The sequence below is a fragment of the Molossus molossus genome, unplaced genomic scaffold, assembly GCF_014108415.1.
Source record: "Molossus molossus isolate mMolMol1 unplaced genomic scaffold, mMolMol1.p scaffold_m16_p_16, whole genome shotgun sequence".
In the NCBI taxonomy this organism is placed as follows: Eukaryota; Metazoa; Chordata; class Mammalia; order Chiroptera; family Molossidae; genus Molossus; species Molossus molossus.
Window position 1 is genome coordinate 8,661,531 of NW_023425351.1, and position 22,504 is coordinate 8,684,034.

The window sequence follows — 22,504 nt, forward strand, 5'->3', positions numbered from 1 at the left end:
TGGGGTTTTTATTATGTCGTGTTCTTCATGTTCAGATTCTTAGATAGGAAGTTTACATGTAGTTTAATATTTTTAATTCTCAGAATAATTTGAATATTAGATCAAGAAAATATTTGTATTTCATATGGGTTAACTATTTGTGAGCACTTACCAGTGTTCAAGACACTTTCCTGGCTGCTACAGGAGATACAAAGAGGAGATTGACCTAGTTTCTGAATGCAAAGGAACTGCTGGCAAATGCTGTTTATAAAGAACTGTGGTGTAAAGACAATTGTGATATGTGAGACCTATTTCTAAGATGTTCTAGCATTAAAAGGAAGAGAACACACCTCAGTTTGGAATGAATTAGGAAAATCCTCTTGGAGCAAGTGGAGAGCAAAATGAGCCTTGAGCCCTGGCTGGTTTTTCTCAATGGTTAGAGCGTTGGCCTGTGGACCTTAGAGTCCTGGGTTCGATTCCTGGTCAAGGGCACGTACCTAGGTTGCAGTTTCGACCCCCAGCCCAGGGTCAAGCAGGAGGCAACCAATCAATGGGTCTCTTTCACATTGATGTTTTTCTCTTTCTCTCTCCCTCCTTCCTACTTTTATCTAAAAATCAATGGAAAAATATCCTCAGGTGAGGATTAATAAAAAAAGGTGAGCCTTGACATGTCCAGATTTTATACCACAATGCCTTAGTGCTTGTTGCTCCCTCTAAATGAGTTTATGTTCTGTCCCTTGTCCAGCTGGATAACCTACCCTGAGAGATGTGGCGTATGCGTCATTTCTCTTTCCGCACCTTTCCCTGAACCTCCATCTCGTACAGTCCCCAGGAAGGATTGGGTGCCCTTCCTCTCTGCTGCCCAAAGCACCTACGTGCATGCCTCTCAGCATTCATCATACTGACTTGCCCCAAATTTTGGTCAAACCTCGGGAAGTTTAAGAGCTTAAAAGAGAAGTCCTGGTACTCACGTTGCTAGAGTTCTCAAGTTCCACAGTCTCTAGTGCAAAGGAAGATCTTTGTCCCTTTTGTTTTGCTTAATAACTGCTTTATTAAGATATAATCCACATACTCTACAGTTAATCCATTTAAAGTGTACAGTGCTGTAGTTTTTATTATATTCACAGAGATGTGCAAACATCACCACATCAGTTTTAGACCATTTTCATTACTCCAGACAAGAAACTCCCATACCTGTTACTCCTCAGTCCATCTTCTGCCAGCCCAGGCAACCACTGAAGTGTGTTCTGTCTCTACAGATCTGCCTGTTCTGGATATTTCCTGTAAGTGAAATCTATACTGTGTGACCTGGTCTCTTCACTTAGCATGTTCAGAGTCCACCCATGTTGCAACATGTCAGGGCTTCACTCCTTTTCACAGCTGAATCATCCACTGTGGGAATATGCCACGGTTTGCTTACCCTCTCATCAGCTGATGGGCATGTGGGGGTTTCCCACTTCCTGGCTCTTAGGAACAGTGCTGCTGTGAAAATCTGTACAAATTCTTCTGGGGAAAATCCTCAGGAGTGGAAAACCATGTTTATCTTTAATTTTTTCTTTAGCTTATGCCTCCCCAAATTAGACTTGTGGACAGGGATTTTGTCTTGTTCATCTTTTCTTTTCACTGCCTATAATACTGCCTGGTGTGAAACAAGCATCTTTACTTAGATGAATGAAAGGTATAGTTTTGATAGTGATAGATTTTGGTGGGTTGTTCCTACTTAGGATAATTTTAGTTAAAGGTATGAATAAATATAAGAATATACAGGACTATCATTGTCTAAATGTGACCAGGGGTTTATCTCCTAAAACTCAAGATAAAATCACGGTATGCACACCAAGTGTGGGCAGCTCCAAGGACCCAAGAGGCGGACATGACACAGGCAGCACGTCTCAGCCATGGTCCCAGCACCCCGACTGCTTGCTCTCCTCCCTACAAGCAAATGAAGATGACAGGCTGTGCTGGATGGGCGGGAGCAAGCAGAAGCCATTGCCCAGTTCCCGTATGTGGAGTTCACTGGGCAGGACAACATCACCTGTCTCACCTGCCAAGGGACAGGCTACAGTCCAACAGAGCAAGTAAATGAGTTGGTGGCTTTGCTCCCACACAGTGATCAGAGATCATGCCCTCAGAGAACTAAGCAGTATGTCTGTCCTGCTCTGTCTCCTGGCATTTGGTTTGGTGGTTTTCTTCCCATTTCCACATTCCATCCTTATGGACAATTACAGCATCAGAGTGAAGAGAGTCACATTTAATAAGCAGGATTCCCTTGTAATCCTCGCCATCAAGACCACCCTGAAAATCTGGAACTCCAGCTTCTACTCTGGCTGTGACCAGCCTGCCCAGCCAGGTTCAGAATATGAACACAGATGTTGGGTCATATGTGACAACTAACATCTCCCTCATTCCACTTTGAAGAAAGCACTTGGTGAATTATACGGTGCAGGCAGAGATGGGAGGACCATTTTCCTTTGGGTACGTCTACCTGATATCCAGGTACACAACATAGTGACCTTCATAAGGACTTCAGTGAAGATGTCATTCATTGGCCACATGACACAGAGCTCCTTGAAGACACATCACTGGAGCTTGTGGAACAAATTCCTCAGCTGTTTGTTTAGAAACTGCTTTTGGTTCTTCCAGGGCAGCACCTGTCAGAAGAGACAGCATCTGTTCCCAGGGCCTGAGTTCCATGCCTACCTCAGGTGGTAGAAGTAGGGGAGAAACTGGTTCTCTTGATCCCCAGCAAACGCCTTCCTGCCATTTGGGAGGAAAACTCACCTCTGTAGCAACATTTATATTTCCCCGAACCAGCGGAATCACTGCCCAGTACCCCATGTATGCTCAGCAAATGGTAGGCACTCAAGGTTTGAAGAATTTAATTCAGATTTTTCCAGCTCTCCTTGAAGCATTATAAATGGAAAGCATACCGTGCTAGGTTATAGAACACTGACCTGGAGACAGGACAGTAGTGCGGCTGCGCACCTCATCTGTGCAGAAGCAGCAGGGAGGGAAAATTTGAATACATAAAAGAAAGCATGGACCATTTGATATGTAAAATTTTATCAACTGCTCCCAAATGCCTAGGAACATTTTTTAAAAACAAAACTGGTATGAGAACGTGGCGGTGGAGTGGGCGAAAGCAGCGCACATCTTTTCCTGGCGCCAAACCGGAACACAGCTAAAAGTTAGAGTAGTTAACCTGAATTGACAACAGAAGTTCACTTGAACTGGAGTATTATATCCAAGGAGGGCGGAGGGGGGAGCTACACAGAGACTGTAAGAAGGACAGAGACGTGGAAAGGGCTGGTCCCGGCAAAAAGGGGCAGCAGCTATGAAGCCAGAGAAATGCTGTGGCTGCAAAAGTCTCCCCCTCCCCCCATCACCAGAGGAAAGTGGATTCTCAATCCCGCACCAGGATCCCCAACCCAGAACACGTGGACCTGGAATAAAAGCCTGCATAACATTTGGCAGCAAAAATAAACAGGGACTCTGTGTTTACTGGGAAGATGAGGGGTCTGCTTGAATCCTCGGTGATCTTAAAGGTTAATGCACAGGGACTCACTCTCAGGCACCCACTCAGGGCTCTGATAGAGGGAAGGAGACTCATGGCATATGGAAGCCATAGGGAGAAGATCTGGGTGACATAGCGCTGGAGATTGGGAATGTGTGCTTCTGAGGTCCCGGTTCCTGAGCCAACATCCCACACCACCCTCAGAGGCCATCTCCAGGGTCCAGCACTTTTGTTCTTTCAGCACCAGCTGGAGAAAGTACACTAACACTGTCCTCCAAATACTGGCGACTCCATTCTGCCAACCTGGAATTGGGCATAAAGAACTTTTTGCTGTACCCAAAAGGGACCTGATGTGTGTGTTTTTTCCTGGAGAGCTATAGACAGTCTCAGATCATCATTGAACTGAGTGGCTTGGGAACAGGAGCCAATCTTCCTCCTCCCCACAGGTTAGGCAGGTGCCATCCCCAATGGAAGGCACCCTTGTCAGTGCCTCAGGAAGCAGGCAGCTGCAGAGCTAGGGGGAAGCCATATTTTTTTTTATTTTAAAAAAAAATTTTTTTTTTTTTCATTTTTTTTTGTTCAGGTAGAGTGGGAGGGAGAGAGGAACAGAGAGAGAGAGAAACATCGATGTGAAAGGGACACATCGAGTGGCCGCCACCCGCACGACCGACCAGAGCCGGGGACAAACTGCAACCGAGGTACATGCCCTCAGCGGGAACCGAACCCGGGTCTCTCAGGACCGCAGGCCGACGCTCTAACCGCTGAGCCAAACCGGCCAAGGCGGAAGCCATATTTTTAAGCCTTCCTTCTGGATCCCTTGTGGGGTAGAAAGCAGGTGGTTGACTACCCAGTTGAGGACCCACGGCACCCCCAACAAAAGGATGCCTGGATTTGCATTCCCTAAATCTGTCAACACCATCTTCAAAGTGCAGTCCTGCAGGGGGGAGGAAGTACAAACCAGAACAGAGAGATTTGGAGCGACCCCTTTCAGAGGCCTCCATCAGGGCCTCTAGCAGTGAGCTGCAGAGATAGAAGGGGGCGACAAACTCCCATACCCCCCAAGAGCCAGCACCACTCCAAGCAGAGGGGTAGCCTTAATCTATTCCTCCAAGCCCCAACTGCACTGCCCAGCAGGTGCAGCCTTGCAGGGGAAAGGGGGCACAACTCAGAACTGTGACATCTGGTGCAACCCCCTTGGAGCCTCCCTTTAGAAGTTCTAGTGTGAAGCTATAAGGAGAGTAATTACACCCCTCTTGAGGGCTGAAGACTTGTGCCACTTTAATCAAAGGGTGGATTGGATTTGCATTCTCAGATCCTGCTGGCCCCTACCTGCTAAACTCATACCCACTTGGGGAAGGCAGTGCAAATCTGAGCTTGGACATTGGACGTGACTTTCTCGGAGCACTCCACCAGGGCCTCTGGCAGTGCACTGCAGAAACAGAGGAGGTTAACAGCTCTCTTTCCCCTCCAAGGGCCAGCACTACCCCAAGTGGAGGGAGCAACCTTGTTCTCTTCTTACAAGCCTCACCAGCACATCCCTGCCAGTAAAGCCTAATAGGGGAAAGGGGACATCCACAAAACTGGGGTATCAGGTGTGGGCCCCTTGAAGCCTCACCTTAGGGTGTCTGGCAGGGCACTGCTGAGCTAGAAGGAAGCAGTTAGCTCACTTCTCAAGGGCCGAGGGTCCATGGTACCCCACTCAGAGGGCCAGTTGGATTTGCATTCCCAAATTCTGGCCCCATTCTGCTAAACTCATTTCCAGGGGGTGAAAGTCTATCCCACCCATGGATGGGTCAACAACCATCAGCTCCCTATTACAACAGGAGGGTCCACATAACCCATACAAGGGACATTCCTAGAGCATCCAGTTCAGGAGATCAAGGAGACTTCATCACTGTGTTTTACAGGACACTTACTACATAAGGCAACACCATGAAGACTGGAAGTCATAGCAGTTCTACCTAACACATAGAAACAAACACAAAAAGAAAACTAAAATGGTTTGACAAATAAATAAACCCCAAATGAAAGAAAAGGAAAAATCTCCAGAAGAAGTAAATGAAATGGAAGCAAGCAATTTATCAGACACAGAGTCCAAAATAATTATTATAAGGATGTTCAAACAACTTAGAATTATAAGGAAGGCAATGAAAACTACATCAACATGACAAAAGAGATAGAAATTCAGAATAAGAGCCCATTGGAAATGAAGAATAGCATATCTGACATCAAGAGCACACAGGAAGGAACTACAATTAGGCTGGACAAAGCAGAGGATGGAATCAGTGATTTGGGAGACAAGGTTGAAAAACGCAAACAGAGCAACAAAAAGGCAAAAGAATTAAAAAACATGATAGTTTAAGGGAGTTCTGGGACAATATGAAATGTAACAACATGCACATCATAGGGATACCAGAAGGAGAAGAAAGTCAGCAAGGGTTAGAGAACTTGTTTGAAGAAATAATCACAGAAAATGTTCCTAAGTTGGTGGAAGAAAAAGTTAACACAAGTTCAGGAAGCACAGAGAGTCTCAATCAAGATGAACCCAAAAAGACCCATGCCAAGACAAGACAAAAGATAAAGAGAGAATTTTAAAGGCAGCAAGAGAGAGGCAGTTAGTTACCTATAAGGGAACCCCCATAAGGCTGTCAGGAGATTTCTCAACAGAAACACTTGAGGCCAAAAAGGATTGCCCTGAAGTATTCAAAGTAATGAAAAGCAACAACATGCAACCCAAGACGGCTCTATCCAGCAAGGATATCATTTAAAATTGAAGGTGAAATAAAAAGCTTAGACAAAAGAAGACTACAGGAGTTTAGTACCACCAAACCAGCATTGCAAGAAATGCTAAAAGGACTAATTTAAGAAGAAGAAATATATAGAGAAAGGAACATAGGCGTAAAGGAAAAACATGACATTAAATAAGTACATATCAGTAATACCCTTAAATGTAAATGGAGTAAATGCTGCAATCAAAAGACATAGGGTAGCTGTATGGATAAGAAAACACGACCCATATATATGTTATCTACAAGAGACTCACCTTAGAAACAAAGATTCATACAGGCTGAAAGTGAAAAGATAGAAAAAAAGATTCCATGCAAATGGAAATGAAAAAAAGTAAGGGTAGCATTACTCATACCTGATTAAAAAAAAAAAAAAAAAAAAGACATAAAAATAAAGGCCATAACAAGAGACAAAGAAGGTCACTACACAATATTAAAAGGGTCAATCCAACAAGAGGTTATAACCAGGGTAAATATATGTATCCAATATAGGAGCACCAAAATATGTTTTAAAACTTCTGGAGGACTTTAAGGGAGAGAAAGACAGCAATACAATCATAGCAGGGCACTTGAACACCCCACTGACATCATGGATATAGATCTAACAAAAAATTAAGGTAAAAGAAACCCTAAATGGCACACTAGATTAGATGGATTTAATTAATTTCTACAGACTATTTCACCCCAAAGCTGAAGAATATACATTCTCTCAAGTGCACAGGAGACATCCCATTCTCAAAGATAAACCACATGTTAGGACACAAACTAAGTCTCTACAAGTTCAAGAAGATTGAAATCATATCAAGCATCTTCTCAGATCACAATGACAGTAAAAACACTAAAAAAAAAAAATTCAAACACAAGGAGGCTAAAAAGCATGTTATTAAACAATGAAAGGGTTATTAATGAGATCAATGAAGAAATAAAAGCTTCCTAGAAACTAATGAAAATGAACATACAACAACACAAAATCTATAGGACATGGTGAAAGTCGTCCTGAAAGGGAAGTTCATAGCATTACAGGCCTACCTCAAGAAGGAAGAAAATTTTCTAATAAACTATTTAACCCTATGACTTGAAGAATTAGAAAGAGAACAAAAAGAAAAACCCAGAGTAAGTAGAAGGAAGAAAATAATAAAGATCAGAGCAGAGATAAATGACATAGAGACCAAAAAAAAAAATCACTGAAACCAAGACCTGGTTCTTTGAAAATATAAACAAGATTGATGAATCTTTAGTCAGACTCAACAAGAAACAAAGAGTGAGGACCCAAATAAAATCAGAACAAAAGAGGTGAAGTAACAAGGATTGTAATTGGACAACCTAGGTGAAATGGACAAATTCCTAGAATCATACCAGCTTCCAAAATTCAACAGGGAGGAGACAAAACCTGAACAGAACAATAAGGAAATTGAGACAGTAATCAATAAACTCCCAGCAAACAAAAGCCCTGGTCCAGATGACTTCACAGGAGAGTTTTACCAAACTTTCAAAGAAGAACTAACACCTATTGTCTTCAGACTATTCCCAAAAATTCAAGTGGGAGGAATACTTTCCAGTTCTTTTATGAGGCCAGCATATTACAAATTTCAAAACTAGAGAAAGACACTTAAATAAAACTACAGGCCAATATACGTGATGAACATAGAAACCAAAATCCTCAACAAAATATTACCAAATCAGATCTAGCAATATATTATAAAAATTTTCAGCACGACCAAGTGGGATTTATCCCAGGGATGCAAGGCTGGTACAACATTTGAAAATCAATAAATGTGGTACACCACATAAACAAAATGAAAGATAAAATTATATGATCAGCCCTGGCCGGTTTTGCTCAGTGGTTAGAGCGTTGGCATGTGGTCCAGAGAGACCTGGGTTCAGTTCCCTCTAAGGGCATGTACCTCGGTTGCAGTTTGTCCCCGGCCCTGGTTGGGTCGCACGGGTGGCAGTCACTTGATGTGTCCCTTTCACATCGATGTTTCCCTCTTTCTCTCTTCCTCTGTCTCTCTCTCCGGTCCTATCTGAACAAAAAGAAAAAAAAAAAAAGGGAAAAATGTCCTCGAGCGAGGATAAAAAAAATTAAAAAAAAAAAATTATATGATCATATCAGTAGGTGCTGAAAAAGCATTTGACAAAGACTGCACCCATTTTTTATAAAAATTCTCAGCAAAGTGGGAATAGAGGAATCATACTTCAACATAATAAAGGCCATATATGACAAACCTAAAGCCAACATCATCCTCAATGGGCAAAAACTGAAAGCATTTTCCTTAAGAACAGGAACAAGATTGAGATGTCCATTTTGACCACTGTTATTCAACATAATACAGGAAGTCTTAGCCACAGCTGTCAGAGAAAAGAAAAAGTAAAAAGCATCTAAATTGGAAAGGAAGACGTGAAACTCATTATTTGCAGATGACATGTTATTGTACATAGAAAACCCTAAAGAAGCCATCAAAAAACTATTAGATTTAATAAACTTATTTGGCAAAGTAGCAGGATACAAAATCAACACCCAGAAATCACTAGCATTTTTATACACCAGAATGAACACACAGAAAGAGAAACTTTTAAAAATTCCATTTACGATTACAACAAAGAAATTAAGATACCTAGGGCAAGAGAAATGAAGAAAAAAATTAAAATGGGACTACATAAACTAAAAAGCTTCTATGCAACAAAAGAAACCAACATCAAAATGTGATACATCAGATAAGGGGTTAATTTCCAAAATATATTGAGTGCTCATACAACTCAACAAAGGGAAGACGAACAATTCAATTAAAAAATTGGCAGACGACCTGAATAGACACTTCTCCAAAGAAGACATAGAGATGGCAAGAGACATGTGAAAAAATGCTCAATGTCACTAATTATCAGAGAGATGCAAATTAAAACAACTATGAGGTATAACCTCACACCTGTCAGAATGGCTGCCATCAACAAATCATCAAACAAGTCCTGGCAAGGGTGTGGAAAAAAGGGGACTCTAGTACACTGCTAGTGGGAATGCACACTGGTGCAGCCACTGTGGAAATCAACATGGTGTTTCCTCAAAAAATTAAGAATTGAACTTCCATTTGCCCCAGTAATCCCACTTCTAGGATTATATCCTAAGAAGCCTGAAACACCAATGAGAAAGAATATATGTATCCCTATGTTCATAGAAGCACTATTTACAATGGCTAAGATCTGGAAATAGCCCAAGTGTCCATCAGTAGGTGAGTGGATAAAAAAGCTGTGCTACATATACACAATGGAACACGGTAGCTGTAAGTAAGACAGATCTCTTGAGACTTCTGGCAAAGATGGCAGCGTAGATAAACGCGGTATCGCATCCTTGCACAACCACATCAAAGTTACAACTAAACTACAGAACAACCATCATTCAAAACCACCTGAAATAATGAAGGGTCTTTTTTGAAGAAAAAGATAAAATATATGAACAAACAAAATGGCAATGAATACATATCTATCGAAAATGAAATCTACAAACAAAATGAACAGGCAGAACAGAAACATTGTCATAGATACAGAGAACATTTTGTTGGTTGCCAGATGGTGGGGGAATAGGTCAAAAACGTGAAGGGATTAAGAAGTACAAATTCATTGCTAGACTGACAAAACCTCAAAGGGCAAAGGGTTGGGGGGTGGGAGGAAATAAACCAAAGAACTTATATGCATAACCAATGGACACAGACAACAGTGTGGGAAAAGGCGGGAGGGGGGTGGGATTGAGGAGGAGGAGGTCAGTGGAAAAATGAGGAACATCTGTAATATATTCAACAATAAAGATTTTTAAAAAAGAAAGAAAGATCTCTTATCCTTTGAGAAAACTTGGAAGGACCTGCAGAGCATTATTCTAACTGAAATAAGCCAGTCAGAGAAAGACAAATACTATATAATCTCATTTATTTGTGGAATATAATGAACAGAAAAAGCTGATGAACAAAATAGACCTAGAGACATAGAAAGGAGTATGGTTCAGACTGACAAACTTCAGAGAAGGGGGCAAGGGGGAGGGATGAGGTAATCCAAGGAATTTATATGCATGTATGCGTAACCAATGGACATAGACAACAATGCTTGGTGCAGGGGATGCAGGATAGCGAGGAGGGTTTCTGGGGGGAATAAGGAGAAACATCTATAACAAAAATAAATTAATAAAGGGAGAAAAAAATAATTGTATAAAAGAGAAACTTTTTTTTCTGTTAGAAAGGTATACTTTTTTTTTTTTTTTTTACCAAGAGTCTTTGTGGGGCTTGATTTACTCTTCCTCCATTGGCTGGAACATGGATTGTTGATTTAGTAGAAAAGTAAACCCTGCTTTAGGTTTTTTTGTTTTTTTTAAAGATAAAATTATAAATCTCTGTTTTATTTTATGACATATATTAGCCTCCACATCATATTAAATATATCTCAAGTACTGCCACACATTGAGTATACAAGGGTGTTAGAACAGGAAATACATATACTGTAAATGTACTTAAAACTAATATACTAGCATTAATAAAATTTGTAGTATAACAGAATATTATATTGGAAAAGTGTTGTTTTTTTCTTAAACCAGTGGTTTAGGAAACTTTTTATCACACTTTTATTGTAAAGGCTCCGATTTTCAGTTTTGCAGGCCATATCAGCCTCTTGTCACAGGAAGTCATTTGCTGTCATGGTGCAAAAGCAGCCCTAGACCATATGTAAATGACAGTTGTGTCTGATGGGATTCCAGGAAACTATTACTGATAAAAAACAAAACAAAACAGGCAGCAGGCTGGATTCAACTTATAGTTTGCCAAATCTTCTAAATGAAGCTAGAGCTGAAAACCAGGTGACTTGCCCAATATCAAACAAATAGTGACAGAATGGGAGGTAGAATCAGGTCTCCCAGCTTAGTAGGACCAATCCCTCATCTGCGAAAAAAATGTAATTTCAAGCATACCTCATTTCTGCAGCCTTCCCTAATCTACCCTGCTCTCCAGTAGGCTCTGGCCCTGACCCCAGACTGAAAGGAGGTGTTTCACTATAGTTTGCTACCTGTCCGTCTCCTCAACCAGTGTGAGAATGTCTGCAGGAGTCGTTTGTTGGCTCGTGTTGGATAATTTCTACACAACCCTCAGAAAAGATTGCATGTTGAACCTTTGAATTCATAGCTACTTTCTTCCCCTGCATGCTGGATACCATAAGACTCTACCCTGAACATCTCTTACTGTAGACCACTCACTGTTCTTCCCAGCTGCTGCTGAGCACTGCATCTAGGTCCAGCCAAGGGGAAATGTCAGTGGCAGAACCCTGCCTCCTCTGTTCCTAATAAGCAATTCTTGGAATACCTGGGGAGATCGGTTATTTCCCAAACATAACCATCACCAACAGTATATTCGAATGGCATAATACCCTGATTAGTCATGATACTTATCTTGAGGTTATGTGGAAAATCAATCCAGATTGATTTGTACCAAATCAACAAATAATTTACATTACTCAAAATAATAATCTACCAAAACAGAATTGGCTCAGATTTCACTTGAGAGGACCCTACGGGCATTATGCCATTCAAATATATTGTTGGTGCTGGTTATGTTTGGGAAATAGCCAATTTTTCCATGTGTTCTAAGAATTGCAGATTGTTTCTATACTTTTATATTATTTTTTTAATTTGAGGATATTTTAAAATTGATTTTAGAGAGGAAGGGAGAAAGAGGGAGAGAAACATCGATGTGAGAAAGAAACATTGAGATCAGTTGCTTTTCGTACGCCTCCCTACCCCCACCAGGGACAGAACCCGAAACCTAGGCATGTGCCCTGACCAGGAATTGAACCCACAGCCTCTTGGTGCAGGGGACAATGCTCCAACCAGCCAAGCCACCCAGCCAGGGCTCTATACTTCTAATCCATATATAGATGAAAGAAGAAATGTATATTATTTATGTCAATTTTCCTGTAGTGAATTATCTTAAAATAGAGGATATAGTTTATTTATACCAGATTTATGTTGTGGGATTAGTTCTAAATTTGGTAAAAAATTGTGTTTTCTATTTTGATGTCAGGATTATAATTTAAATATTTAAGAAGACTAATAAAAGAAATATTTGATATGTTCCAAGGTAAAAGCAACTACTACTAATTGCTTTTAGAAATATAAATTATATAATGTTTACACTGGTTTATGATCCAAAATAATAACTTTAATGAATGCTTAATAACTATTCATTTTAATTGAATTACTCCATTTATTTTATGTTTTGTTTCTTTTTGTTACAGATATTTCTCCTTTTTTACCCCATTGGCACCCCCCACCCCACCCCACCTCCGCCCCGTCCCTGGCTTAGTTGTCCATGTCCATTGGTCATGCATACATGCATATAAGTTCTGTGGTTTATCTCTTCCCACCCCCATCCCCCCTCTTCTGAGGGATGTCAGTCTGTGCCCCACTTCCATGTTTCTGGGTCTACCGTATTCCTCAGACTGTTATGTTTATTATATTCCGTATATAAGTGAGATCATGTGGTATTTGTCTTTAACAGAGCCATGATCATGAGATGCTTTGTTTCTAATTACTCCTGTTATAATGACGTAGATCAGTAAGTAATGCACACAGGTTACATGACTTTCCCAGGTTTTTAAAGCCCTTACTAAAATTTATGACTAGAAGCCACTACCAACCGTATTCTTTCTATCGTTTCAAAGAAACACAAACAAACAAAAGATAGGCTTCAAGTGTTTTTTAGTGTTGAAACATTCAAAGAAAGCAAAACTGTAAGTCGTGAAAGCATAGAGAAAAATCTATATAATTAATTGGGTACTTATTTATTATAAACATTCAGAAGACTAGAGCCTTTTCCAAAGTTCAAATTTACTTTAAACATTAATATTTAAAGTAAGTTGTTATTAATTTCAGGCTTTTGCAAAAGAATTTGATAAACACTTTGGGAGACGAGGTTCTAAGCTACCTGGAATGAAGCTTTGTGACTTCAATAACATTACCAATGAACTAATTTCTAAAATGAGCAAAGACTCAAAGCCACCTGGGAATCTGAAAGAATGTTCACCCTGGATGAGCGACTTCAGAGTTGAATTCCTGAGAAATGAGCTGGAGATTCCTGGTGAGTTAACCTTTAGAACTGGCAAAACTACTTTAAGGAGAATAGTGCTGTAGCAAGAGCTTTTTGTTTCTAAAATATTATCAGGGTCTTGAGAGTTATTGTTTTTCATTTTATTTTAAAATTTTACTAATTTTTTATAATTAGGAAAATTTATAATTATGTACTGTTAACCAGTATACTTTATCCATTGTCTAATTAGATCATATTCCTGATTATGACAAGTGTGCAGATTTCTATCTAATAATAATGGTAACATAATTTCTTCTAAATGTACCCATGCTTTGCTTCTGAATTTGCTTCAGAAATATAATAGAGGTATAGATGCAAATCACTTCTTGGGACTTACATGTTGGTCTCATTTAAAATGACAAGATAATGATAAATAATTTACCTTTGGGAAAAAGAATTGTGACATTGAGGATAAAGACAAGTTGGTCAGATGTGAACACAGCATGATTTTTCTTTTCTTTTGTTTTTATCCTCACCTGAGGACATTTTTGCATTTATCTTCAGATAGAGTGGGAGGGAGAGAAGGGGGAAGAGAGAGAGAGAAACATCGATGTGAGAGAGACACATCAACTGGCTGCCACCCACACAACCCCAAGGGGCAGGGGACAAACTGCAACCAAGCTATGTGCCCTTAGTGGGAACCAACCCGGAGTCTCTGGTCCGCGGGCAAACGCTCTAACCACTGAGCCAAACCAGCCAGGGCACAGCATGATTTTTCAAAGACACTTTGTACTTGTCATGTTCTTCACCCAGACCACCTGCCCCCCAAAAATAGAACTTTTAATATGGTTACTCATTCCAGAGGATATAAAAGAATTTTGGAGAAATACTTTTCTTTGTTATTATTAGTTGTGCATTATGTACAGGCAATTTCAAGAAAATAATTTGAAACCTAAGCCTCCTAATATGCGGCTTGAGTCTCCTTGAAATAATAGTGTTCTATCTAGCTCAATGCATTATTTTCCCTGTTTGGAATTCTTTCCTTAGTTAAATTGAGAAATACAGGCGGGGGCAAAAGTAGGTTTACAGTTGTGGGTATGCAAAGTTTATTCTTGTATTATTATTTATTAATGTATTATTTATTTGTATTACAACTGTAAACCTACTTTTGCCTACCCCTGTAACAGCATTTTTTAAAGTCTATGTTCTTTAAATGAAAACTTTCAGTAAAAGACTTTATGTTAGATTAGCTTTTGTTATTAGATCAACAGCTGTTTTTTTAAAAAATATTTTTTACTGCTTTTTAGACAGAGAGGAAGGGAAGCTGGTAGAGAGAGAGAAACATCAATGTGAGAACCAGACCTCTATCAGCTGCCTCCTGCACACCCCCTCCTGGGGAATCAAACCTGCAACCCAGGCACGTGCCCTGACCGGGAATCAAACTAGCCACCTTCAGTGCATGGGACAACGCCCAACCAACTGAGCCACTCCGGCCACAGCAACAGCTATGTTTTAAAATACGCATTTCTGTAACAAGCTATATCTAATTAAAGCTTTCTTGTTTTGTCTTAGGTCAGTATGATGGCAAAGGAAAGCCCCTGCCAGAATACCACGCACGGATCGCAGGGTTTGATGAGCGGGTAGGTGCCGGTGTTTGTGACCCCAGTCACCATAGTTAAGATTGTTAGTATGTGGTGTTTCATTCTTAGATACGAGAATATTTGTCTGTCCTATGTTGGTCTCAAATGTATGTCGTTTTTTGATCCTATTATTTACTGAATTTCTTAATGTTTCCAGTGTTTTAATATCGATCATATTTGAAGATATAATAAACCTGAAGAATAAACTATATGTGTATGTGTATCCATTATAAAATATATATAATTTAAGTAATTGTAGAAAGTTGTGTATTGCTTATTACTAAGGAAATACACATTTATAAGAAGTTATTTTAACCAGGAATATGAAATTCTGTGGGCACAATAGTGTGGTGTGAACAGTAACAATTTCACCAGCCCTAGGCTCCCTCCTTTTTTTTTCCTCTATATCACCTGACTGCCTTCAAAGAGAGATTTCTCCTTGAGTAATGTGTGCAACCAGCCTTACTTTTCCCCTTTTTGATGTGATATGAGAGCCAGTCTCTCAGTTTTTTAGGCTGAAAATAAAAATATTTTTTTAATTTTTAAAGGTAAAAACAATGACTTCGATCAGAAAGCCAAAGCGCATCATCATCCGAGGCCATGATGAGAGAGACTACCCTTTCCTTGTGAAGGGGGGTGAGGATCTGCGGCAGGACCAACGCGTTGAGCAGCTCTTCGAGGTCATGAATGTCATCCTTTCCCACGATGCTGCCTGCAGTCAAAGAAACATGCAGCTAAAGACGTACCACGTCATACCCATGACCTCCAGGTATGACCTGCCTGGGCATTGTTATTTTAGAGTAAGTTTATATAAATGGAAATTTCAGTAATGGGCCAAATCCTTGTTTAATTGGGCTGAGATGGGGTTGGAGGTTACTTGACAATTCAGTGTTTTAGATTTCACAGACAGAGAGCTAATCTGAACTAATAAACACTTCTAAACCTATGATTTTCATCTTAATGTGGAGAAAGTAAGTGAAGAATTGACATGGAAAAAAATCTGTTTTGCTTTACTTCTACAGAACTGTTTTTCTAGTAAAGAAAGAGCAGTCTGGATCTGTATTCATAAACCTTTTGTTCTCCTTTTCAGATTAGGATTAATTGAATGGATTGAAAATACGTCTACCTTAAAGGAACTTCTTTTGAGTAGCATGTCACCAGAGGAGAAAGAAGCTTATACAAGGTAATGTGCAGTTGAGATATTTTCTCCAGCTCTGCCCTGCCCACCCCAGCCAGCCTGCTGCTACCCATACATAGCATTCTCTCTGAGTGGAGTTGTTTCACATTCAGTTTTCTCCACCTCGTGTTTCCAGTCATATTTTAGGGCTCCTTTTAGGTGGTGCTCTCAGCCAAACCCTGGCCTACTTTTTTTTTTTTAAATCCTCACCCGACGACACTTTTCCATTTATCTTCATATAGAGTGTGAAGTGTGGGGGGAGAGAGAGAGAGACATCAATTGATTGCCTCCTGCACAAGCCCCACAGGGGCTGGGTATCAAACCTGCAACCCATGTACATGCCCTTGACCAGGAATTGAACCTGTGACCCTTCAGTACACAGGCTGACACTCTAACCACTGAGCCAAACCGACCAGGGCTGAAATCTTTATTTTTTACAAAAACCTACAAGGTGAATGTTATTATCACTTCTGTTTGGATCAGGAACCTGAGGCCCAGAAAGATTAAATAACTTCTCCTAGGTTACCCAACATTTAACTGGTATAGCTAATCAGAAGGGGTTTTTCTTTCTGTAAGGAAAAATAAGGACAACATTGAAAGACATTTTGAAGGAGTTGACAAGCTTTTTTTATTTTTTTCTTTTCAATTTTTATATATTTATTTTTGTTACAAATGTTTCTCCTTTTCTTCCCTAGACACCCTCCTCTTCATCCCGTTCCCCGCTTCCCCCTGGCATTGTTGTCTGTGTCCATTGGTTAATCTCATCCCTCCCCTCAACCCCCCTCCTCTGAGGTTTGTCAGTCTGAACCATATTCCTTTCTGTGTTTCTGGGTCTGTTTTGTTCATCAACTTATTTTGTTCATTATATTCCACAAGTAAGTGAGATCATGTGGTATTTGTTTTTCTCTGATTGGCTTATTTTGCTTAGCATAATACTCTCCAGGTCCTTCAATGTCATGTCAAAGGATAAGAGATCTCTCTTTCTTTTTTTTTTTTTTTTTAATCCTCACCTGAGGATATTTTTCCATTTTTTGTACAGATAGAATGGGAGGGAGAGAGAGAGAGAAACATCGACGTGAAGGGACACATCGAGTGGCTGCCACCCGCACGACCAACCAGGGCCGGGGACAAACTGCAACCAAAGTACATGCCCTTAGCGGGAACCGAACCCGGGTCTCTCTGGACCGCAGGCCGACGCTCTAACCGCTGAGCCAAACTGGCCAGGGCAGAGATCTCTCTTTCTTACAGCTGCATAATGTTCCATCGTGTATATGTACCAAGCTTTTTTATCCACTCATCTACTGATGGACACCTGGGCTGTTTCCAGATCTTAGCCATTGTAAATAGTGCTACTATGGACATTGGTGTTTTAGGCTGATTGGTGTTTTAGGCTTCTTAAGATATATTCCTAGAAGTGGGATCACTGGATCAAATGGCAGATCAATTTTTAATTTTTTGAGGTAACACCATATTGTTTTCCATAGTGGCTGCACCAGTCTGCACTCCCACCAGCAGTGTACCAGAGTCCCCTTTTCTCCACACCCTCGCCAGCATTTGTTGTTTGATGATTTGTGGATGGCAGCCATTCTGTCAGGTGTGAGGTGATACCTCATAGTTGTTTTAATTTGCATCTCTCTGATAACTGGTAACGTTGAGCATTTTTTTATATGTCCCTTTACCATTTGTATGTCCTTTTGGGGAGGTGTCTATTTAGATCCTCTGCCCATTTTTTAAAAATATGTCTTTGTTGATTTTTAGAGAGAGAGGGAGAGACAGGGAGAGAGAGAGATAGGAACATCTATGAGAGAGACACATAAATCAGTTGCTTCCTACACACCCCCAGTGAGGATTTAGCCTGCAACCCAGGCATGTGCCTTGACCAGGAATTGAACCAACGACCTCTTGGTCCATAGATAGATGCTCAACCACTGAGCCACACTGGCTGGGCCTCTGCCCATTTTTTAACTGGATTTTTTGTCTTCCTTTTGTTAAGTTGTATGAGCACTCTTTATATTTTGGAAATTAACCTTTTATCTGATGTATTGTTGGCATTTATGCTCTCCCATATAGTGGGTTTCCTTTCGATTTTGATGGTAGTTTCTTTTGCTCTGCAGAAGCTTTTTAGTTTGATGTAGGCCCATGTATTCATTTTTTTCTTTGTTTCTTGCCTTAAGCATTGTATCAGTGAGAATTCTGCTGCATATGATGTCTGAAATTTTGTTGCCTACATTTTCTTCTAGGATTTTTATGGATTCATGATTCATATTTAAGTCTTCTATCCATTTTGAGTTTGTTCTTATATATGGTGTAAGTTGGTGGTCTGGTTTTATTTATTTATTTTTTGCATGTAACTGTCCAGTTTTCCCAACACCATTTATTAAAGAGGCTCTCTTTACCCCATTGTATGCACTTGCCACATTTGTCAAATATTAATTGAGCATAATGTCTTGGGTTGATTTCCAGGTTCTCTGTTCTGTTCCATTGATCTATATGCCTATTCTTATGTCAGTACCAGGCTGTTTTGATTACAGTAGCTTTGTAGTAAAACCTGATAATCTGGTATTGGGATCCCTTCTACTTTGTCCTTCTTTTTCAAGTTTGCTGTGGCTATTCAGGGTCTTTTTTTTTTCATATAAACTTTTGAAGTTTTTTTTTCTTGTTCTGTGTAATATGTCATTGGTATTTTAATGGGGATTGCGTTGAATCTATACATTACTTTGGGTAGTATGGACATTTTAATTATGTTAATTCTTCCAATCCATGAACAAAGTATATGCTTCCACTTTTTTATATCTTCCTCTATTTTTTTTTTTCAGTGTCCTTTAGTTTTCTGCAAATAGGTCCTTTACTTCTTTGGTTAAGTTTATTCCTAGGAATCTTAATTTTTTGCCTCAATGGTAAATGGGATTTTTTTTTTTTTAGTTTCTCTTTGTTTGAGTTCATTATTGGTGTATAAGAATGCTGTCAATTTCTTGATGTTAATTTGTATCCTGCTACTTTGCCTAATTCATTTATTAAATCTAGTAGATTTTTGATGGAGTCTTTAGAATTTTCTATGTACAATATCATGTCATTTCTAAAAAATGACAGTTTATTTCCTCCTTTCCAATTTGGACTGCTTTTATGTTTTCTTCATGTCTAATTGCTGTGGTTAATACTTCAAGTACTATGTAAATAAGAGTGGCAAAAGTGGGCATCTCTGTCTTGTTCCTGTTCTTACGGGAAATACTTTTAGTTTGTGCCCATTGAGTATGATGTTGGCTGTGAGTTTTTCATATATGGCCTTTATTATATTGAGATATGATCCCTCTATTCCCACATTGCTGAGCATTTTTATCAGAAATGGGTGTTGAATTTTGTTAAATGCTTTTTCAGCTTCTATTGATATGATTATATGGTTTTTATCTTTCATTTTGTTTATGTGGTGTATCACATTTATTGATTTGCGAATATTGTACCAGCCTTGCATCCCTGGAATGAATCCTACTTCATCATGATGAATAACTTTTTTAATGTATCGCTGGATTCTATTTGCTAATATTCTGTTGAGGATTTTGGCATCCATGTTCATCAGGGATATTGGCCTGTAGTTTTCTTTCTTTGTAGTGTCTTTATCTGGTTTTAGAATTGGAATTATGCTGGCCTCATAAAACGATTTTGGAAGTTTGTCTTTTTCTTGAATTTTTTGGAATAGTTTGAGGAGAATGGAAGTTCATTCTTCGAATGTTCACTAAAACTCCCCCGTGAAACTTTCTGTGCCTGGGCTTTGTTTGTTGGGAGATTTTTTTTTTTTATCCTCACCCGAGGACATTTTTCCATTTTTTGTTCAGGTAGAGTGGGAGGGAGAGAGAGGAACAGAGAGAGAGAAACATCGATGTGAAAGGAACACATCGAGTGGCTGCCACCCGCACAACCGACCAGGGCCGGGGACAAACTGCAACCGAGGTACGCGCCTTTAGCAGGAACCAAACCCGGGTCTCTCAGGACCACAGGCTGACACTGTAACCGCTGAGCCAAACCGGCCAGGGCGGGAGATTCTTGATTACATTTTCAATTTTCTTAGTTGTTATTGGTCTGTTCAAGTTTTCTATCTCTTCCAGTTCAGTTTTAGGAGACTTTTAGTTTCTAGAAATTTGTCCATTTCACCTAGATTGTCCAATTTGTTAGTGTATAATTGTTCATAGTATTTATTAATGATCCTTTGTATTTCTATGGTGTCAGTTGTTATTTCTCCTTTCCTTCTGATTTGGTTTATTTGGGTCCTCTCTCTTTGTTTCTTGGTGAGTCTAACTAAGGGTCCATCAATAATGTTTATCCTTTCAAAGAACCAGCTCTTTGTTCTTTGTTTTATTGATGTTTTGAATTGGTGTTTTTTCTTTTTTTTGGTCTTTATGTCGTTTTTTTCTGCTCTGATCTTTACTATTTCTTTCCTTCTACTTGCTCTGGGTTTTTCTTTTTGTTTGCTTTCTAGTTCTTTAAGTTGTGAGGTTAAATAGTCAATTAGAAATTACTCTTGTTTCTTGAGGTAGGCATGTAGTTCTAGGAACTTCCTTCTCAGAACTACTTTTGCTGCATCCCATTAATTTTGTGTTCATTTTCATTGGTTTCCAGTAAGTTTTTTATTTCTTCCTTGATCTCCTTGGAAACCCATTACTTTTTTAATAATATGCTATTTAGCCTTGATGTGTTCAAATGTCTTTGCATATTTTGTTGTAATTGATTTCTAGTTTCATGCCATTGTGATCTGAGAAGATGGTTGATATGATTTCAGTCTTCTTGAACTAGTAGAGACTTAGTTTGTGTCCTAACACATGATCTATCTTTGACAATGTCCCATGTGCACTTGAGAAGAATGCGAATTCTGCAGTTTTGGGGTGTAATTTTCTGTAGATATCTATTGAATCCATTTGATCTAGTGCATCATTTAGAGTCTCTGTTTCCTTATTAATTTTTTGTCTAGAGGATCTATCCAGTGATGTCTGCGGAGTGTTGAAGTCCGCTGCTATGGTTATATTGCTGTCGATTTCTGCTTTGAAGACCTCCAGAAGTTTTGTAGTATATTGTGGTGCATATATACCACATGTGGTGCACCTATATTGGGTGCATATATGTTTACCAATGATATATCTTCGTGTTGGATAGATCCTTCCAGTATTATAGAATGGCCTTCTTTGTGTCTAGTTATGTTCCTTATTTTGAAATCTGTTTTATCAGATACGAGTATTGCTACCCCAGGTTTTTTTTTTTTTCTTTCCATTTGCTTGGAAGACTTTTTTCCATCCCTTCACTTTCTACCTATGTGAATCTTTTACTGTTGGGTGGATCTCTTCTAAAGAACATATATGTGAATCATGCTTTCTTATCCAACCAGCTACTCTGTGTCTTTTGATTGGAGTGTTCAGTTCATTTACATTTAAGGTTATTATTGATATGTACTTATTTATTTCCATTTTTGTTTATTGTGGTTATATTTTTGTTCCTATTTCTTCTACTAATTACAGCAGTCCTTTTAACATTTCTTGCAGTGCTGGTTTGATGGCAATATATTCCCTTAGCCTTTTTTGTCTGGGAAGCTCTTTATTTCACCTTCTATTTTGAATGACAGCCTTGCTGGATAAAGTAGTCTTGGGCTCAGATGCTTGGTTTTCATTACCTTGATAACTTCATGCCATTTTCCTCTGGCCTGTAATGTTTCTGTTGAGAAGTCACCTGATAGCCTTATGGTGGTTCCTTTGTAGGTAACCTGTTGCTTATTTCTTGCTGCCTTTAGGATTCTCTCTTTGTCTTTAATTTTTGGCATTTTAATTATTATGTGTCTTGGTGTGGGCCTGTGTGGGTTCTTCTTACTGGGGGCTCTCTGTACTTCTTGAACTTAAATGCCTTTTTCCTTCACCAAGTTAGGGAAGTTTTCTGTCACTATTTCTTCAAATATATTCTCTAATCCTTGCTCATTTTTTTCTTCTTCTGGAAATCCTATGATGTGGATGTTGTTACATTTCCAGTTGCCCCACGGTTCTCTTAAGCTGTCTTCCTGTTTTTTAATTGTTTTTTCTTTTTGATTTTCTTATTGGGTGATTTTTTTCTACCCTGTCTCATAATTCACTGATCTGGTTGTCAGATTCCTCTGCTCTGCTCTGCTGGTTATTTCTTTCAATGTGTTCTTTATTTCTGCTGTGTCATTCTTCATTTCCAGTTGGTTGATTTTCAGTGTTTTTATATCTTTACTCATGCTGTTGAGCTTCCTCATTATCCTTGCTCTGAACTGTACCTTTGATACCTTGCTTAACTGCATTTCATTGATTTCATTTTCAGTAGAGTTCTCCTGTTTTTTCATTTGGGATTTGTTTCTTTGTTTA

General features: G+C 39.4%; 1 protein-coding gene and 1 pseudogene across 1 annotated transcript in view; both read left to right on the plus strand.

The window, feature by feature from the left end:
* The window catches only part of PRKDC (protein kinase, DNA-activated, catalytic subunit), a 261,857-nt gene that overhangs the window by 229,297 nt on the left and 10,056 nt on the right, over positions 1–22,504 (plus strand). The window contains exons 77-80 of the mRNA XM_036264464.1: positions 13,178–13,382; positions 14,904–14,971; positions 15,520–15,740; positions 16,062–16,154. Of these exons, the coding sequence (XP_036120357.1) occupies positions 13,178–13,382; positions 14,904–14,971; positions 15,520–15,740; positions 16,062–16,154 (587 nt within the window). The remainder of the gene's footprint in view (positions 1–13,177; positions 13,383–14,903; positions 14,972–15,519; positions 15,741–16,061; positions 16,155–22,504) is intronic.
* On the plus strand, positions 1,723–5,855 carry LOC118631825 (annotated as a pseudogene).